The 15,295-nt window shown below is 47.1% G+C and overlaps 5 protein-coding genes and 1 non-coding gene across 6 annotated transcripts; 1 reads left to right on the top strand and 5 right to left on the bottom strand.

The window, feature by feature from the left end:
* Positions 1 to 668: 668 nt before the first annotated feature.
* On the bottom strand, positions 669 to 4,128 carry BDCG_08455 (uncharacterized protein). Its single transcript, XM_045424237.1, has 4 exons — positions 3,284 to 4,128; positions 2,921 to 3,214; positions 2,828 to 2,854; positions 669 to 2,755 (listed from the first exon to the last, which is right to left on the bottom strand). The coding sequence occupies exons 1-4, from the start codon at positions 3,378 to 3,380 to the stop codon at positions 939 to 941; spliced, it is 2,235 nt and encodes a 744-aa protein (XP_045272999.1). The 5' UTR covers positions 3,381 to 4,128; the 3' UTR covers positions 669 to 938.
* Positions 4,129 to 4,625: 497 nt separating this feature from the next.
* BDCG_08454 (adenylyl-sulfate kinase) lies at positions 4,626 to 5,776 on the top strand. The gene is made up of 2 exons (XM_045424236.1): positions 4,626 to 4,986; positions 5,072 to 5,776. Exons 1-2 carry the CDS (start codon positions 4,979 to 4,981, stop codon positions 5,718 to 5,720), a joined length of 657 nt encoding a protein of 218 aa, XP_045272998.1. The 5' UTR covers positions 4,626 to 4,978; the 3' UTR covers positions 5,721 to 5,776.
* A 626-nt stretch (positions 5,777 to 6,402) lies between these two features.
* BDCG_08453 (V-type H+-transporting ATPase subunit C) lies at positions 6,403 to 8,463 on the bottom strand. Its single transcript, XM_045424235.1, has 5 exons — positions 7,907 to 8,463; positions 7,708 to 7,802; positions 7,537 to 7,628; positions 6,969 to 7,461; positions 6,403 to 6,684 (listed from the first exon to the last, which is right to left on the bottom strand). Exons 1-5 carry the CDS (start codon positions 8,205 to 8,207, stop codon positions 6,484 to 6,486), a joined length of 1,182 nt encoding a protein of 393 aa, XP_045272997.1. The 5' UTR covers positions 8,208 to 8,463; the 3' UTR covers positions 6,403 to 6,483.
* Positions 8,464 to 8,788: 325 nt separating this feature from the next.
* Positions 8,789 to 10,852, bottom strand: BDCG_08452 (thioesterase). The gene is made up of 4 exons (XM_045424234.1): positions 10,457 to 10,852; positions 10,052 to 10,401; positions 9,153 to 9,907; positions 8,789 to 9,032 (listed from the first exon to the last, which is right to left on the bottom strand). Exons 2-4 carry the CDS (start codon positions 10,245 to 10,247, stop codon positions 9,003 to 9,005), a joined length of 981 nt encoding a protein of 326 aa, XP_045272996.1. The 5' UTR covers positions 10,248 to 10,401; positions 10,457 to 10,852; the 3' UTR covers positions 8,789 to 9,002.
* A 481-nt stretch (positions 10,853 to 11,333) lies between these two features.
* On the bottom strand, positions 11,334 to 11,456 carry BDCG_17795. Its single transcript has one exon. It is a non-coding gene; the product is annotated as a tRNA-Arg (tRNA).
* Positions 11,457 to 11,553: 97 nt separating this feature from the next.
* On the bottom strand, positions 11,554 to 15,031 carry BDCG_08451 (succinyl-CoA synthetase alpha subunit). The gene is made up of 10 exons (XM_045424233.1): positions 14,635 to 15,031; positions 14,504 to 14,511; positions 14,330 to 14,443; positions 14,117 to 14,260; positions 13,674 to 14,056; positions 13,399 to 13,609; positions 12,720 to 13,333; positions 12,621 to 12,652; positions 12,230 to 12,522; positions 11,554 to 12,115 (listed from the first exon to the last, which is right to left on the bottom strand). The coding sequence occupies exons 1-10, from the start codon at positions 14,816 to 14,818 to the stop codon at positions 12,035 to 12,037; spliced, it is 2,064 nt and encodes a 687-aa protein (XP_045272995.1). The 5' UTR covers positions 14,819 to 15,031; the 3' UTR covers positions 11,554 to 12,034.
* Between the last annotated feature and the right edge of the window lie 264 nt (positions 15,032 to 15,295).

Here is a 15,295-nt window from a genome sequence, read left to right as displayed (position 1 = left end):
TGACATGAAAAAGGATCGCGAGGCAGAAAGGAATCAGTCGAGTGATAGGGGTATGGTATGGGATGGGGGGTTGAACCGTTGCTGAAAGGGAGAGGAAAGCGGGTGCTCGCCATATTTGCCACAACTCAGCCAAGCCATTTTTTTCTTTGCGGAAATGATGGCCCGGCGAGGTGAGAATTGATTAGTAAAAAAAACATTTGGCATGGAGGGAGCCATGCTTAGAAAAAATGGATTATTATGGCTGGCTATCTGGCTATTATCAACAACGGTTTATTTAGTTGGCCGCACCAAAACCCGAGCTCAGGTTGAAGAACTGACGGAATTTTTCGAAAATCAGCTCGTTTCCCCAACCATGGCATGGAGTAGACTATGCAATAACTTGGCGTCTCCTTTGGAGCTAGGAATTCTTCAATCAATCAATCAATCAATCAATTAACCAATCAACCAACCAACCAACGCACGCTTGCTCTATTTCTTCTATGGGAAAGGGGGGTTTCTTTAAAAAAAAAAAAAAAAAAAAAAAAAAAAAAAAAAAAAAAAAAAAAAAAAAAAAAAAAAAATCCAGAAAGTTGAAGAAACCAATCCCATCGAAATCAATGCAGAAATTTCGCCGGTGCCAATCTAAATAGGTAGGTATATTACCAAAGTTAAATGTCGTGTGCCTGTTTTTGCTGGCTGTTGTGGTATATGGAGACTGGTGGGCCAAGTCAATCTCCAGTTTCAGGATTAAGGAGGTGGGTGAATCGCTTCTGAGAAAAAAAAAAAAGAAGAAAGAAGAAAGAAAGAAAGAAAAGAAAAGAAAAGAAAAGAAAAAGGGAAATAGGAAAGCAAAAGTGAAGAAGAAAGAAAGTTAAAAGGAGGAAAGAAGCCAAGAAACGATCTTTCCACAAAAACCCAACCCTTTCCACCCTCCCATCCCACCACCCTTTCTTCCCACTTCACCCATTATCCCCAGCAAACGTAAAAATCTCCCGAAGCGCCCAGTACTTCAACCCCTCGACGGGATGCTTATGCACCTCCGCCAAAAGCACACCCGCAGCAACAGCAGCATAGTGCTCCATATCCAAAACCTCCTCGACATCCTTCATCCTGATGGGGTGCATAGTCTTGCCGCACTCCGCGTCCATATTGGTGAGAATGACGGGGTCGATATCGTCTAGCAATTCGATTGGCTCGGGCACGAAGGGGTCCAGTGACTGGTCCATCTTTGTGGGCCCCGTATGGCCTGCGTACATGGGTGGTTGTGGCCATGTGTTTTTCTTCTGTCGGGCAAGTTTCTTCTGCAGGAGGTGCTGGAAATCGTGGTTTTGGTCATCATCTTCGTCGTCTGAGTCTTCGATGATCGCTTCTGTTGCAGCTTCCTCTTCTTCAGTTAGACGGCCCTGGCTGCGCAGCATGTGCTCCTCGTCTCGTTTCTTGTAGTATCCCGCCCAGTCGCCCGCTGTAAGGAGAGCGCAGCACCCTGTTAGAGCAGAAAGGCCGAGAACTTCCCTCCGGTACATTTTTATATGCTTAACTTCGAGCTTCTGGGCTTGTACTCGGATGGTAGATATTGGGGGCGTGGAGCTCTTGCCATCCAAGAAGGATCTCAGAGTCGTTAGCCCGCGGGCTATCTTCTCCCGGGTTTTCTTCATTGTTTCTGGCAATGTCGTGTGGGGGAGGAGTGGCTTCAAGATGGGGAAGAAAGCTTTGGAAGCGGGTCGCATGCCTGCTCTCCTCGTTAGTTGGTCAAATGGGTTGGCTTGGGAGCATGGAAGTAGGAGTGGCTCTGCGTCAATGGATGTATCATGTGCACCTCCGCATTCGAGTTGGTCAGTCGTCGTTGGCTGCTTTGGAAATTCACGTTCGGCTCTACACCCAAGGCGCGGTCGGCTACGGCAATTTACCCGTCTCATCCATGCCTCATATTGCTCGCGGCGGCGGACCGCTGCATACTTTGCGGCCACGATCTGGTCTCCGAGAGTGTCTTTCCTCTTTTCTTCCTTCTCTTCAAAATAGCAGCGTATTTTCCAGTGCATCTTCCAGGGCCTAAGTCTTATCGCCTTGTCCCCATCGAATTTGATTGGCTTGCGTTGCCCGTTGATTGCGCAGACTGACCTATGTGCTGTCGGGGTTGGTTGTCCGCTATCCGCCTCATGCGTCAAAAGGAATGATGGTGGCACATCATCACCGTGGTGCGAGATGCCATCTTGTTTTTCTTTGCCCTTAGTATCAAGTTCTGTTGACTGTTCCAAATCGTTATCACAGACCACGTCCTGACAATTCGTCCTTTGCACTACAGAAGAGGGATCGCAAGACTCAAGGGCACATTCATCACTATCATCCACAAAAATCACTGGCAGCTTCCGTATGGGAGAACCAACTGGCCCAGGAACGCATAGTTCTTCGTCTTCATTGAAGACAGGAGACAGTCGCGCCACAACACCAGTGGCCCTATACATATCAACCGCGAAACTTAGAGAAGACTTCACAGTGCTCGAATTGGAGAATCCTCTCGCAGGAATCCCCTCTGCCTTACCCACGATAAATCCACGGCAACGTTCTGGTTTCTTATCCAACAATCGATCATTGTCAGGTCTTGAATATAGGCTATGCCAGCCCGGATAACCAGCTAACTTGTCAACATTGGACTTGGCAAAGGGAGCTAGGAATGATAAACTCTGAAGAATGAGTTCCTCAGTCCACTCTTTTGGGGCGTCTTTTGCATGATGATATCGGCCAATTCCAGCCATCGCATAGGAGGGACCAGAGCGAGCTGTGTAATACGAATGGTTAGGTTAGGAACTCGCTCATCGCAGTATTGGTGGGGTTGGGGGTATAGGCAAACATTTTTGTCTACTTCGTCTTGCATCGCCTGATTAAATTGGTGTCAGTATCCAAATTTGCGCGCCCAATAGAGCTATCAAGGTATTTTACTCACCGTTACGCAGTTTCCCAGCTCCATTCCCAGCTCCCTCTTCCTCTTCATCGTCCGACGGCCTATCATTAAGCGACCCATTCTCCTCTAGCTCCCTGAAGAACATATCCCACTCTTCTTCAACGGACGTGCAAACTGTACTGCTGTTGCGTCGCGTCGGTACATTGGATGACTGGATATCATCGTCAATGCCAGTTGTTGGACTACTCGAAATCTCTGCCATCGCCTCCTCCCATGCCCGCGCGGAAAGCGCATGTGCTTTCTCAAGTCGCGACATATGCAACCTCTCGGCAAGGCCTCCACGCACGGTAAGCTAGTCGTCGCGGTATATGTAAATGAAGAAGTCAGGGAGACGGGGGCACGTACCTCTCCCAACACACTTGTCCAGCAGTTTATCCCACACACTGCTTCTGATCACCGACGTGTAGCGCTCAAATGCGCCTTCCAGGGTTAGAGATGACATCTCAGTAGCATTAGCAGCACTACATGTGTATGATAACAAACTGAAAAGAGATTGTTATATAGAGAATAATGCCGTTCTTTTCAGAAACAAAGCCAGGAACGGAACTGTCTAATCAACTGAAAGGAGGAAGAATTTGAAATGAAGGAAAGGAAGACATCCAAAGGGTGAGCACAATAGAGGTCAAAAACTGCACAGGAGCTAGCTAGATGTAGGTAAAGGGTTTATGTCGCCCAGTGATAAAGTCCGGACTCTGTCTGTGTTCAGGAGGCTCGGGGCTGGGAAACAGCTAGGCCATGCAAAAAAACATGTGCATGAAAGGGATATGCGTTTAAAGGAGAGAGAAAACAACAGGTTTGTATATATAGTAGAAATGACTAAAGGTCTACTATATATCTGAATACCTGTAGAAGATGTAGAAGTATAAGAAATAGAATCAGCACAACTAAGGTTATATAGAAAAAAGGGCTTGATGCGGTTGGCCAGCATCGAGATCAGGAGGAGGCCTTAGAATAATGGACTGTCCTTGAGATAGTCTCTCAGAAAGAGTATATGTGTTGCTGTAGTATTCACACGCCATCTCTTTTTAAGAGGGCTATAGTTTCCCCTCAGTCTATTCACCGAGTTTCTGATAAAGGGAGAGAGATGTTTGATATCAACAATCACAGGATCACAATTTAGTGACCATATGCAAATGGAGACAATGTTTAAATAATACTAGAAAAAAACAATGTCATCCATTGCATACCAGTTGACTGCTAGATTTAGTAGAGTCCCTTCGATACAGAAGAGTATCGATACCTGGCCATGACCCCCAAAGCAGCGGACGGACGATGCTGCCACAAAGGGGTAGATAGATATTCCAAAGCGCCCGCCCATTCGGCCAAGGAGGCACAATATTAAACATGTAGAAATAAAGGCTATAATAGATAAACCTTCAGAGAATATCTCTTGCGGATTGAGGCCTTCTTTCGACTTATAGCTGTCTTCATTTTCCCCCCTTGTGCTTGCTACAAGAATAAAAGTGTCCCTGATTCAACGGCCAATTGGCATGTTAACAGCGAACACAAAGGAAATAGAGATGTTACGTGTCACCTACACATGCACCATTAATCTTTCTCTATCTCCTCTCACCAATTGTCCGCTCTAGCATCCTGTTGATGCTGATGTTGATGCTGATGCTGATGCTGATGTTGATGTTGATGTTGATGTTGATGTTCTATCTGATGACGTTGGGATAAAGTTCGTCAGCGCCAAGCCATCGCCTTCTTTCCACCAACAATCACGTCATTTCAGCACTGTTTTCTCGATCTATATTAAATAAATATCTATTACATTTCCCCTTTTTCCCCTCCATTGTAAAACACCTCATTTCTCTCTCTCTATAAGATACCCGTATTCTATATCCTAGCCAAGGACATATCCATATCCCTTCTATTCTCCTTCTTCCGGTTCAAGTTTGTCGGAACGGATCACCATCTTCTACCCCGCGGCGGGTAGCCAACCCCACCAATAATTCATCTCGATGACGCTTATAGAAGAAGGGAACTCATACCAACAACCTCAAACCCTCAATTGATATCAAACCCCAAATCATAAGCATGGCCACGTATGCATCCCTTACTCCCAATGCTTTAACCACCCCATACATACCCATCCCCCTAACCCACACCCAAAAAAAAAAAAAAAAACAGCAACATAACCTACCACCCCCCGCACCTAACCCGCGCCGAGCGCACCGCCCTCCGCAAACAACAAGGCCTCACAATCTGGCTAACCGGCCTCTCTGCCTCCGGCAAATCCACCATCGCCGTCGAGCTCGAACACCAGCTGCTAACCCACTACAACGTCGCCGCCTACCGCCTCGACGGCGACAACATCCGCTTCGGCCTCAACAAGGACCTCGGCTTCAGCGAGGCAGACCGCAACGAGAACATCCGCCGCATCGCAGAGGTCGCGAAGCTGTTCGCCGACAGCAACACCATCGCCATCACCTCGTTCATCTCGCCGTACCGCAAGGATCGGGAGACCGCGCGCCAGTTGCATGCGGCGGCGATACATGGCGAGGAAGGCGGCCAGGGGTCCTCTGGTTTGCCGTTTGTAGAGGTCTATATCGATGTACCCGTTGAGGTGGCGGAGCAGAGGGATCCGAAGGGGTTGTATAAGAAGGCGCGCGAGGGGATAATCAAGGAGTTTACGGGGATTAGTGCGCCGTATGAGGCGCCGGAGAAGCCTGAGATTCATATCAAGAGTCATGAGGTTGGGATCAAGGAGGCGGTTGCGGTGATTATTGAGTATTTGGAGGCGAAAGGGTATTTGCCCGAACGAGCCGTGCAGAATTAGAGTTGTTATTGTTCTAATCTCTCTCTCTCTCTCTCTCTCTCTCCCTTTTGTTTTTTGCTAGATGGTTCTATTTTCGGGTTTACGGCACGGGTGACATGCAATGCATGGAGCTGGCATGAAAAATTATATACCAACTATAGAGAATCATGAATTTATCATGTGGTGAATGATATGCAAGGATATTGTATAAGAGACAGGGAGAAAAAAAAATAGGAGAAAACGACTCCATAAAATCATATAGTAGAGTAGAATCTTTTCATGAAGAGATACACCTGCTCACGAGCAAAACTAACAAGAGCAAAAATATCCAAAGAGCAACTCGAGTGAAAATCAATGAAAAGGGGATTCTGACTTAGAGAGAGGGCTTCCAAAATATTAGATCACTTGTATGTGAGAAGAAACAAAATAGAAGCTCAGGTTGTAAATGTATTAGTTGAACACTCTGATAAATTCATATGAGTATCGCATCTCCCATACGGAGTATACTATGACAAAAAAAATTTGAAGAAAGGGAAAACAAAACAGGAGTGTGCAAGGCACTATGGTGAAAATTACAGCAGATGTTAAAAAACAGGAAACAAACAAATCGCATGCGATATATAGGGCAGGCCAGCAACATATCATTCGTCCTCTTCTCTTCTGAATCAACTGAATCAATCATACGCTGAAGATTTCAAAAAATGGACAGAGTTAAAAAAAAAAAAAAAGTAGAAAGAGATATGCCACCCGCAGAGGGAAGTGGGGGGGGGGGGGGGGGGGGGTTTCATTCAAACTCCATCTCGTAATATACATAGGCAGTATACTCGCCTGCTCCGCTCTCGCCCGCACCACTGACATGCTGCATGTCCAACGGATCATCCTTTCGGACACGACCTTTCTTATCACGTCCAAAGGCGTTGCCCGCTAGGTATGAATATGAGTTGTCAAGGAGTCTCTTCACTTTTCGTGCTTGTTTATTTGTGGTCTGATGGATTGTTTTTTAATTTATTTGTTTTGGTCTTTGTTAGCGTTTCATGCGTAATAATCTCCGCGGGGAGCGGGAGGGGGAAGAGCGCGGGTAAAGAGCATGTTGCTTGCGATCGGAAGGTTACAAGGAGACAAGAATGGTGCATGAAAGAGGTTCCGGGAGAGGGGGTTCCAGGAATTGATCACAAAAGGACAAAATGGGAGGGGCAGAGCGGCCCGCTGCCCGCATTGAGTAGGTTGAGGGAGGGTGCAGCAAGAAAAAAAAGAGATAAAGCAACCAACCTTTATCAACGCACAGACAAAGTCCAGCGGCAGCCCATATCTCAACACCGTCTCCACAAACACCCTCAGAACAAGGACATGCACCCAGACCATCACGGCCTCGCTCCACCCTGTCGTCGCAAGCCGCAGTGTCTCCCCCCACAGCCTCCGCGCATCTGCATTGGCCTGGTCTAGATCTCTCCGCTCCTTCTCCTCGTCGCCCTCCACATACTTGTAATCTCGAGGTGTCCACCTGTGCTCCCGGCACTTATGGATGAATTCAGCGCTATGCTTTTTGAACGTCGTAACAGCGTAGAGGGTCGATTCGTCATCTGAGGCAACCAAGGTTGAAGAGCGCGGGACGACCATGGGCGAGATGGTTTCGTATGTTCGTAGGAATTCCTTTGTGCTCCGTGAGGGGACGGCGATTAGATGGGTTTCGAGGTATTCGGAGTCTTGGACGAGGACGCGGGGGTTGACAATAGATGCAAGTGATTTGGTGGATAATGTGCCCCTAGCAGCAGAGTATCAGGATACAGTTAAAACAAAGTGTGCAGGTTGTTACCTAAGGTAGATTTTGTTTTCATACGTTTGTTTCCGTTGTAGCGCAGCCAGTGTTGTTTTGCCTTGGTTGTATTGTGAGAACTTGGCCCGAACGTCATGGTCGATGCTTGCAGCTTCCTAAGCATGAGGGAGAACGTTCATCAGAAAGAAAACGGGTCTGAAGAACAATCAAGCAAAAGGCCGACTATTTCCATACCTTCTGTAGCAAATCTATCAATTCCGCCAATGACTTCTCCGCCCGATATTTGACCTTGTTCCATTCAAACGTCCTTAGATACTGCTCAACGGGTACTAGCGAATTAAAATAGACAAGAAGTCGGGTAAGCCACGGGGTAATAATAATACAGCGCAAAACAAAAAAGAACGGGGAGAGAAAGAAATATCCACCACCATACTATCATTAACCATCTTCATATTCGAAATCCGCTCCTCATCGCCCTCCAGCACATTCTTCAGTGCCTCTCCCACCTTGCCCACCACACCCTGGCACAGTGCTTCCAGCCTCGCCAGTTCATCCGCCTGCTGCACCAACGCATCTAGCGTCCCGATTTTGAACTCCGGGATCGCAAAGGGAATCACCGCGCCGTTATCTGAGGTGACGGTCTTGCTGATAGCTTCGAGGGCATCGTCGCGATGGTGGGACGGGGTGATGGAGCTGGGGAGGGAAAGGAGGATGTATTTGGGTTCCTTGGACATTATCTATAGTTATGAGAAATCCGTAGCCGCGCTTCTTTGGGTTTTTTTCTAGGAGGCGGGCATGGGATGTAGGGGTGGTAGGCTATCTTCCTTTTCGTCCTTGGTGAGCGGAGTTCCAAGGTTGTTGTTATCCGATGTTATCGGCATAAATAGACGTTCCTGGTGCTGGCGGAAGCTGTTTGGTGGAGGTGCGGTCAATGGCCAGCGTGTGTGGGCCAATCACGTTGCAAGGCGGTCAGGTGCAGATGGAGTACGGAGTACGGAGTACATTCTCAGGGAGAGATCTATATCATAAGCCTACAACAAGAACAATTTATTTATGCCACTTAAATGCGCTTTGATAAAATTCTAGGGGATTCTATCTTCGATGAAGCATATTTCAAGCTATTGTAGAGCCTCTAAGTTACTCATAGTTTTTCCATTAAATGTAGCATTATGTGTAATAAACCGCAACAGGACCACCAGAAGTGGTCCTTTTTGGGGATTAAATTCCTTTTCCAAAAGAAGGGAGCAAAAAAATGGGAAAAAGAATCATGCAATACAAAAAAAAAAAAAAAAGAAAAAAAAAAGAAAAAAAAAAAAAAAAAAGGTAGGAAGTAGAAAGCAACGATGACAAAACAGTAGTCTAATGCATATCAACGCCCTCTTTCAGCGGGGAGAAAACAAGGCAGCAAAAAATGTGGCGGCTATATCTAACTGCAATCTTTTGAAAAGCCTTCCGTGTATCAAGACAGACAGATCAACAAAATCTATCATGGTGGAAAGGAAATGCACAAAAAAAGCAACCATCAGTGTTTATGTTGCTTTATAAAGTCGTGGAAGAGACTGTAACATTAAGTTAGTAAAACGATCCAAGACAAGCAGTTGTGACAACCCCCCCCCCCCAAAAAAAAAGAAGGAAAAAAGGAGAGGGACAGAAACGAGAAATAGAACAGGATCACATACAGCAGCATTCTTCGGCTCAATAAACAACGCCTTCGCCTCGGCTACGACAACAGGTTCCCGCCCTTCATCAGGCAGCGTCTCAATCCGCCCCTCAACCCACGCCTTGCGCCCTTCAACCTTCACCGTCTCAGCGCGGACAACGAAAAACGACCCCGCCGGCGCCGGGCTGCGGTAGTCTATGTTCAAATTCGCGGTGACGCCAATGCCATTGGGCAGAGCGGGGAAACAGCACCTGGCAAGAGATTCGTCGAGAATAGTAGCAAGTAGTCCGCCGTGCACAATACCCGGGTGACCAGAGACGTCCGAACCCAGATATAAGATGGAGACAAGGCTTTTGCCGCCCGCCTCTGTCCAGGCGTAAGGGGGTACAGCGATTTTCTTGGCCCCTGCCAGAGTTCCCGCGGTGAGGTTATGGGCGCGCAATTCCGCTGGAATCTTGAGGTGGGGTCGCGACTCGGTGAAGCGCTCATCCGTTCGCAGGGAGTGGGCTAGAGGGTGGTTGTGGATGAAGGCATCGATATCTCGCAGGATATCGTCGGGGGCTATGTAGATAGATTCGTCGTCGGTGCGGATTTGGGTAGCGATCTGGACCATGTTGGATACGCCGGGGCTAAGTGAAATTCCAACGGTGAAGGAGAATACGGCGATTGCGGTAAAGCCTAGGAGACGGCGGAGTATCGAGGGCTTTTTGAATGAAGGAGGGGAAGGAAAAGGAGGATGCGGCGGCTGGGGAGAAAGTGGGCCGGTTGTCTGGACTATATATATGCATCCGCAGACAGCGTCAGTCTATGGTTTATTTACTGAATTGATTGAGTTCATTGTCTCTCCTCGGTGAAAACAAATGGGAAGAGGGCAATGGACTAAATAGAAAGTTTACATTATTTTTAATCTCGACATACCTGAATACGGTCTATATGATGACGGATGGGACAGCCGGGCTACAAAAAGCGAGCGGAACAAGGAAGCCCCGGAAGAAGAAGAAGAATAAAGAGAGACAGGGAAGGACACGCGCTGCTTTGACGGAGAGATAAGGAAAATGAGGTTGCCTGAAGAAAAAACAGGACGAGAGCGGGACGGAACCATATTTGGCAGCATAAACGGGCAAAGAACTCCCCAGAGGCCGGCGGGGCAAAGACCAGACCGTTTTCCCTTTCAGCACCCAACCCCTAGATATAACTAGATGGGCTCAACAAGCTGAAAGAAAAACAACAACCCAGGCGGACCGGATGCAGCAGCGCGGGCGGCGAGCCTAAAGACAAGTAAATAGGTAGTAGGAAGGAAGGGGGGCTATGAGTTCCACTGACTGATTATTGTCAACAGTACGGAGTAGTTCCAGGTTCCAGTACTAGTTACCCAGTACTAATCTATCCAGCATGCAGCGCCGGCCGGTGTGAATTCAGCTTTGCAGACAGCAATCAAGCGCCAGCTCCGGTGTCTTTCGCAGCGGCGGGCGAACAAGGGCGGGCAGGGTTCACGATCCCAGGAACCGCCGGGTTTTTTTGTTGGGCGCAAGGTCAGGTCAAGGTTGTTTGTTGTGCCGAGGTCCAATTTTTGGCGGAGGAAGCTCGGAGCTAAAACACGCCGCGCTTTGGCAGAAACTATACGGAGTTATCAATAATCAAGAAGTCATTTCAAACCACAGGGAGATTAGATTCCTGGCTTTATTAAACTGTTTTCACTGGGCGAATGTACGATATACGATAGATGAAACGCAATACTGTCCGAAGTAGCCGATTTATTATTCCGCCCAAAGTAGCCGATTTATTATTCCGCCCAAAGTATACTTTTTGTGTTAACGTCCGTATCTTCACGGCAAAGACTCTACGGAGTACATACCTACGCACCCTATTGGAACAGCTTGAACTAGGAGAACAGACAGACAACCAGGTCTCTCCTCCTTTTCTTCTTCTTCTTCCTCATCTACCTTAAGCACTACTGTACAGACGGTGAACTGAGTAGTAAACACCAGTTATGGCTTCCTCCCTTCTTTGTAGTTCCTGGAACTTGCATACAGGGAACGCTGGAGATCTTGCATAGAAGAACTAAAAGCTCTGCAGACAGGTACGCAGTACTCAAAGCGGGATAGATAGAGGTTATTCATTAGAAATAACACTTGCAAAGAAAGGGAAAGGGGGATACAAAAAGGACAAGAAAAAAAAAAAAAGAAAAAGAAAAAGAAAACGAGGAACGTGGGACTCGAACCCACAATCTTAGCTTAGCTTGGTCCCGGACTTCCTCTTTGACAAGGGGAAAACCATTGTCCAATCATAGGAGAGCTACGCATTACCCTTCTGCCAGTCCCTCAAGGCTTGGCTTTACCGCTACGCCACTAGGGCTAGGTAAGAGTTGCCGGAACTGACACCTCGCGACCTACAAAGGGTCATCCCTCTCGACGACAACCTCTACAATCCAAAGTAAACTTCTAAATAATAAAATTATCATATGTATAGTCATCTACCCTTTTTTTTATTCTATATATATATATTATGTATATACGTTGGTCTACGCGCTCTATATTATATATGCATCTCGCTCGCCCGGTTCCCAACCAGAGCCCTCCAAAAGCAAATGCCAGATGCAAGGGCAGAAATCAGACGAACAAATAAAATAAATAGAAATATATAAATAGAATAAAGAACATACGTAAATCGTTTGGATAAAATCCAAAAAGCGTGTATCTAGACCAAATCATAGAAAAAGAAACAATGGGTGAACATATCAAGTATATATTAGTCGGGGTATGTATAAGAAAGAAACAAACAAGCGAGAAATGAGGGAAAGATACGCAGTATAGAAATATAAATTCGGGCGCGACTACCTACCACTGTACTTAGCCTCACCTTTTTCTAGCCTAGGACTTGGAAACCCGGCGGTTCCGTTAGTTAGCGACTGAGGCTAATAACCTTCTTTGCCGCTTCCTCAAACGAGTCGAATGCATGCAAAGGCAGTCCGCTGTCGGCAATCTAAATTTATCCACGAAAAAAAATTCCGCCGGTTAGTCCTGGTTTACATCCACCATAATAAATACCGACACGAGAAGGAAGGAAATGGTAAATAAAAAGGGCGCCGTGACACACCATTTTCTGCCCAAGTTCCTCATTAGTGCCACGTAGGCGGACGACGACAGGCACTTTCATATCCAGGTCGCGGAAGGCCATGATGATTCCGTTGGCGATCATATCGCCGAGCGTCAGGCCGCCGAAAATGTTGACGAAGATGGTTTTCACGCGCGGGTCGGAGAGGATGATGCGGAATGACGACTTTATGGTCTCCGACGTTGCTTTCCCGCCCGTGTCGAGGAAGTTGGCACAGTGGCCACCGTGATGGGTCAAAGCATCGACTGTGTTCATGGCGAGGCCGGCACCGTTGACTGTAAAAGAGGTAAGGGATTAGGATTTTTCTTTTTTTCCTTTACTTTACTTGCGCTCTAGGTCAATGGGTTATACGGAGAAAGTGGGTTAGCCTTACCAAGTGTACCGATGCTTCCTTCCCCAGCAAGCCTGTGGTGATGGCTGTTGTTAGAGGTCTGCTCGGACAAAGATATTTGTGGGTTTAGAGGGGTCGTACTTGACATATACAATACCCTCATTCTCAGCTTCGACTTCCTCCGGGACCTCCTCCGCTTTGTTTCGCAGCTTATGAATATCTTCCTGCCTCTTAGAACTTTTGAATGCGGCATCATCGAAGCCGAATCGGGCTCCATTAATTTGAAAACTACCATCACTACCCACAGAGACCATTGTTTCCAGCACAAAAGCCTCCTTGTTCATAAAAATATCAAGCAGATTTTGTGCGAGCTTCGCAAGAGGCTCTAGAGATGACTCTCCAAGGTTGAGATGGCTTGCTACCGCTCGGATATTAGCCTGGTCGGGAGTGAATTGCGTGCGACCATATGTAAAAGAGAATTTTCTAGAAAGAGAGACCTGAGTTGCCGGGTTAGTGGTCGGAGAAGCCAAAATACACGGTGAGCGTGACTTCCGATCTATCACAATTCCAAATAAGAAATCAGAAGCTTCATTCGACTCGCCAATCGCAACACCCTTTTCTTTTAATAGATCGAATGACTGGGATTGCTTAAGATAAAGGTTTCTCCGTTGTGACATCATATGCTGCCTTTGAATGGTCGGCCGACGTAAAGTGTGGAACCCCCTTTGCTGTCTTGAAACAGCGGCGGAAGCGGCCTATGCCTTAACTGTTAGTGGGAGCAATTATGCATGACTGATATTTTCAGACGTTGGTCAGGTACCTGAAGTGCAGGCCGTGCGCTCATGTTGCCTAACAACATTTTCATTCCCTCGCCAAAATTCTCTGGATGGTTTACCATGACGGCGCCGGCATCTCGTAGCGCTCTGATCTTGGTTTGTGGATCAGGGTCTCCCGGAGCGGCCCAAGCGCCTGCATGACCCATGACTCGGCCTGGAGGCGCATGAATTCCGCCAACCACAGCCATAATAGGTCTAAATACTCATTATTTATTAGTAAAGGTAACATTTTGACGGGGGAGCGCGTGGGTTTCCATACTTTGGGTCTACAGTGCGTCTGCGGTAGTCTAGAATCCACTCTGCAGCATCAATTTCAGCTGCTCCTCCAATTTCTCCAACAATGATGATACCGTGCGTGTCCTCGTCATGCTCTAAAATCTTCAGCGCATCAACGAAGTCCGTACCAGCTAGAACATCTCCTCCAACGCTTATGCAAAGGCTCTGACCCAATCCAGCACGTGTCGTTGATGCAACGGTTTCATAGCCAAGGGTTCCGGACTTGGCGACAATCCCGATATTACCGGGCGAGAAACAGGGAAGAGGCTGGAATCCGATTCGACATTTACCAATAGCGGAAATTATACCAGGACAGTTGGCGCCAACCAGGCGGGATTTCGATTGCGTTTGAAGCATTGCATGTACCTAGTGGTGCCCGGTCAGAAAATCCGAAAATAAATGGGTCAGTGGCCGGGTAATCCCCACTCGAAGCATATCATGAACGGGAACATGCTCTGCTACCGCCACGATGAGAGGAATCTCTGCCGCGATAGCCTCTTCGATAGCCTGTGCCGTTTGTGGACCTGGTACGTAGATGGCAGTCGCATCTGGTTTTGTTTTTTCTTGTGCCTAATATTGGTTACGCGAGTCAGTGGCATTTCCCACGCACCAAATTTCCAACATAGAATAACCACATACCACTTGTACTGATGGGAAAATAGGTAGCCCGAGGTGTTCACCTTCCACTCCTGGCTTTACGCCGCCAACGATCTTGGTGCCCCATGTCAAAGACTCTTTCACATTCGCGGTCGCCTGCAGCACACTTTAGTCGGCGTAATCTCAAGAAGAGTCGTTATTGCAAATAGTAATTACCTGTCTGCCTATTATTCAAAATCTCAGCTGCTGTTTATGTACAACACATAGGCTAGAGCCCAATATAATATAGAATAGAGCCCAAAATTCTATAACCAAGGCAAAAGATGTATATACAACATCAAACATACCTGTAAATCCCTGGAAAAGGACCCTGGTATGTGCTCCAATTTTCAGGTTAGGAAGAGTATCAGCATAGCTCCCAGTCCGTAATGACGTTGAGAATTGGGAATTTAGACATTGGCCAATTCGAGCAATAGATGGTAGATGGAGGCGGCACGATGCCAGTGAAGCGGTTATGGAGTTGAGAAGCATGGCTCATAACAGCCGAGATTCGCCAATGGTCCACGTTTGTCACTGGATGCGCTCTCAAAGTTCGAAATCCGGGGATTTTTGCGACAAGAGGAGGAACGAACAGGGAAAACAGCTGGATTTCCGGTAGTTGCAACCCAAGAGGCAAAAATGAAATGAGAGGAGCCTCTATTTATTTGGGACAGGGGAATTTATCAAAAAAAAAAGAAAAAAAAAAGAAAAAAGAAAGAAAGAAAAAAAAAGAAAGAAAAGAAAGCGAGTGAACTGAACAAACTGGGGGGGAATCAAGGTATGATAATGCAAGGTATGATAAATTACCAGATGCATATATACAAGTGGAGGCGGCTTCTCCACACAAGTTGTCAAGCGAAACGCATGCTAGGACCGCACCTCGCCGTGATTTGTGCGAGGTGGAGGTCAAGCTCCGAGAGTGGGTACTATGTTAGCCGATGCTCGGGAATGGTCGAGAAGAGTCCGTAG

Source organism: Blastomyces dermatitidis (genome assembly GCF_000003525.1).
Source record: "Blastomyces dermatitidis ER-3 genomic scaffold supercont1.11, whole genome shotgun sequence".
NCBI classification, from domain to species: Eukaryota; Fungi; Ascomycota; class Eurotiomycetes; order Onygenales; family Ajellomycetaceae; genus Blastomyces; species Blastomyces dermatitidis.
The sequence above is the reverse complement of the archived record's forward strand: the minus strand, read 5'-3'. Positions and strand labels throughout refer to the sequence as shown.

Excerpts from the sequence above, each read along its gene's own strand:
- BDCG_08455 (XM_045424237.1), bottom strand. The coding sequence starts at position 3,380 with ATGTCATCTCTAACCCTGGAAGGCGCATTTGAGCGCTACACGTCGGTG. Across the intron at positions 3,215-3,283 it reads GGACAAGTGTGTTGGGAGAG|GCCTTGCCGAGAGGTTGCAT; the intron begins GTACGTGCCCCC and ends CCGTGCGTGGAG. Across the intron at positions 2,855-2,920 it reads AGCTGGGAAACTGCGTAACG|GCGATGCAAGACGAAGTAGA; the intron begins GTGAGTAAAATA and ends CAATTTAATCAG.
- BDCG_08452 (XM_045424234.1), bottom strand. The coding sequence starts at position 10,247 with ATGCTGCCAAATATGGTTCCGTCCCGCTCTCGTCCTGTTTTTTCTTCA. Across the intron at positions 9,908-10,051 it reads ATCATATAGACCGTATTCAG|TCCAGACAACCGGCCCACTT; the intron begins GTATGTCGAGAT and ends GCATATATATAG. Across the intron at positions 9,033-9,152 it reads TTGAGCCGAAGAATGCTGCT|TCTCTTCCACGACTTTATAA; the intron begins GTATGTGATCCT and ends TTAATGTTACAG.
- BDCG_08451 (XM_045424233.1), bottom strand. The coding sequence starts at position 14,818 with ATGCTTCTCAACTCCATAACCGCTTCACTGGCATCGTGCCGCCTCCAT. Across the intron at positions 13,334-13,398 it reads GCGCACGGCCTGCACTTCAG|GCCGCTTCCGCCGCTGTTTC; the intron begins GTACCTGACCAA and ends GTTAAGGCATAG. Across the intron at positions 12,116-12,229 it reads AGGAACTTGGGCAGAAAATG|ATTGCCGACAGCGGACTGCC; the intron begins GTGTGTCACGGC and ends GGATAAATTTAG.
- BDCG_08453 (XM_045424235.1), bottom strand. The coding sequence starts at position 8,207 with ATGTCCAAGGAACCCAAATACATCCTCCTTTCCCTCCCCAGCTCCATC. Across the intron at positions 7,803-7,906 it reads TATGAAGATGGTTAATGATA|TACCCGTTGAGCAGTATCTA; the intron begins GTATGGTGGTGG and ends TTAATTCGCTAG. Across the intron at positions 6,685-6,968 it reads TTGTCTGTGCGTTGATAAAG|ACCACAAATAAACAAGCACG; the intron begins GTTGGTTGCTTT and ends ACAATCCATCAG.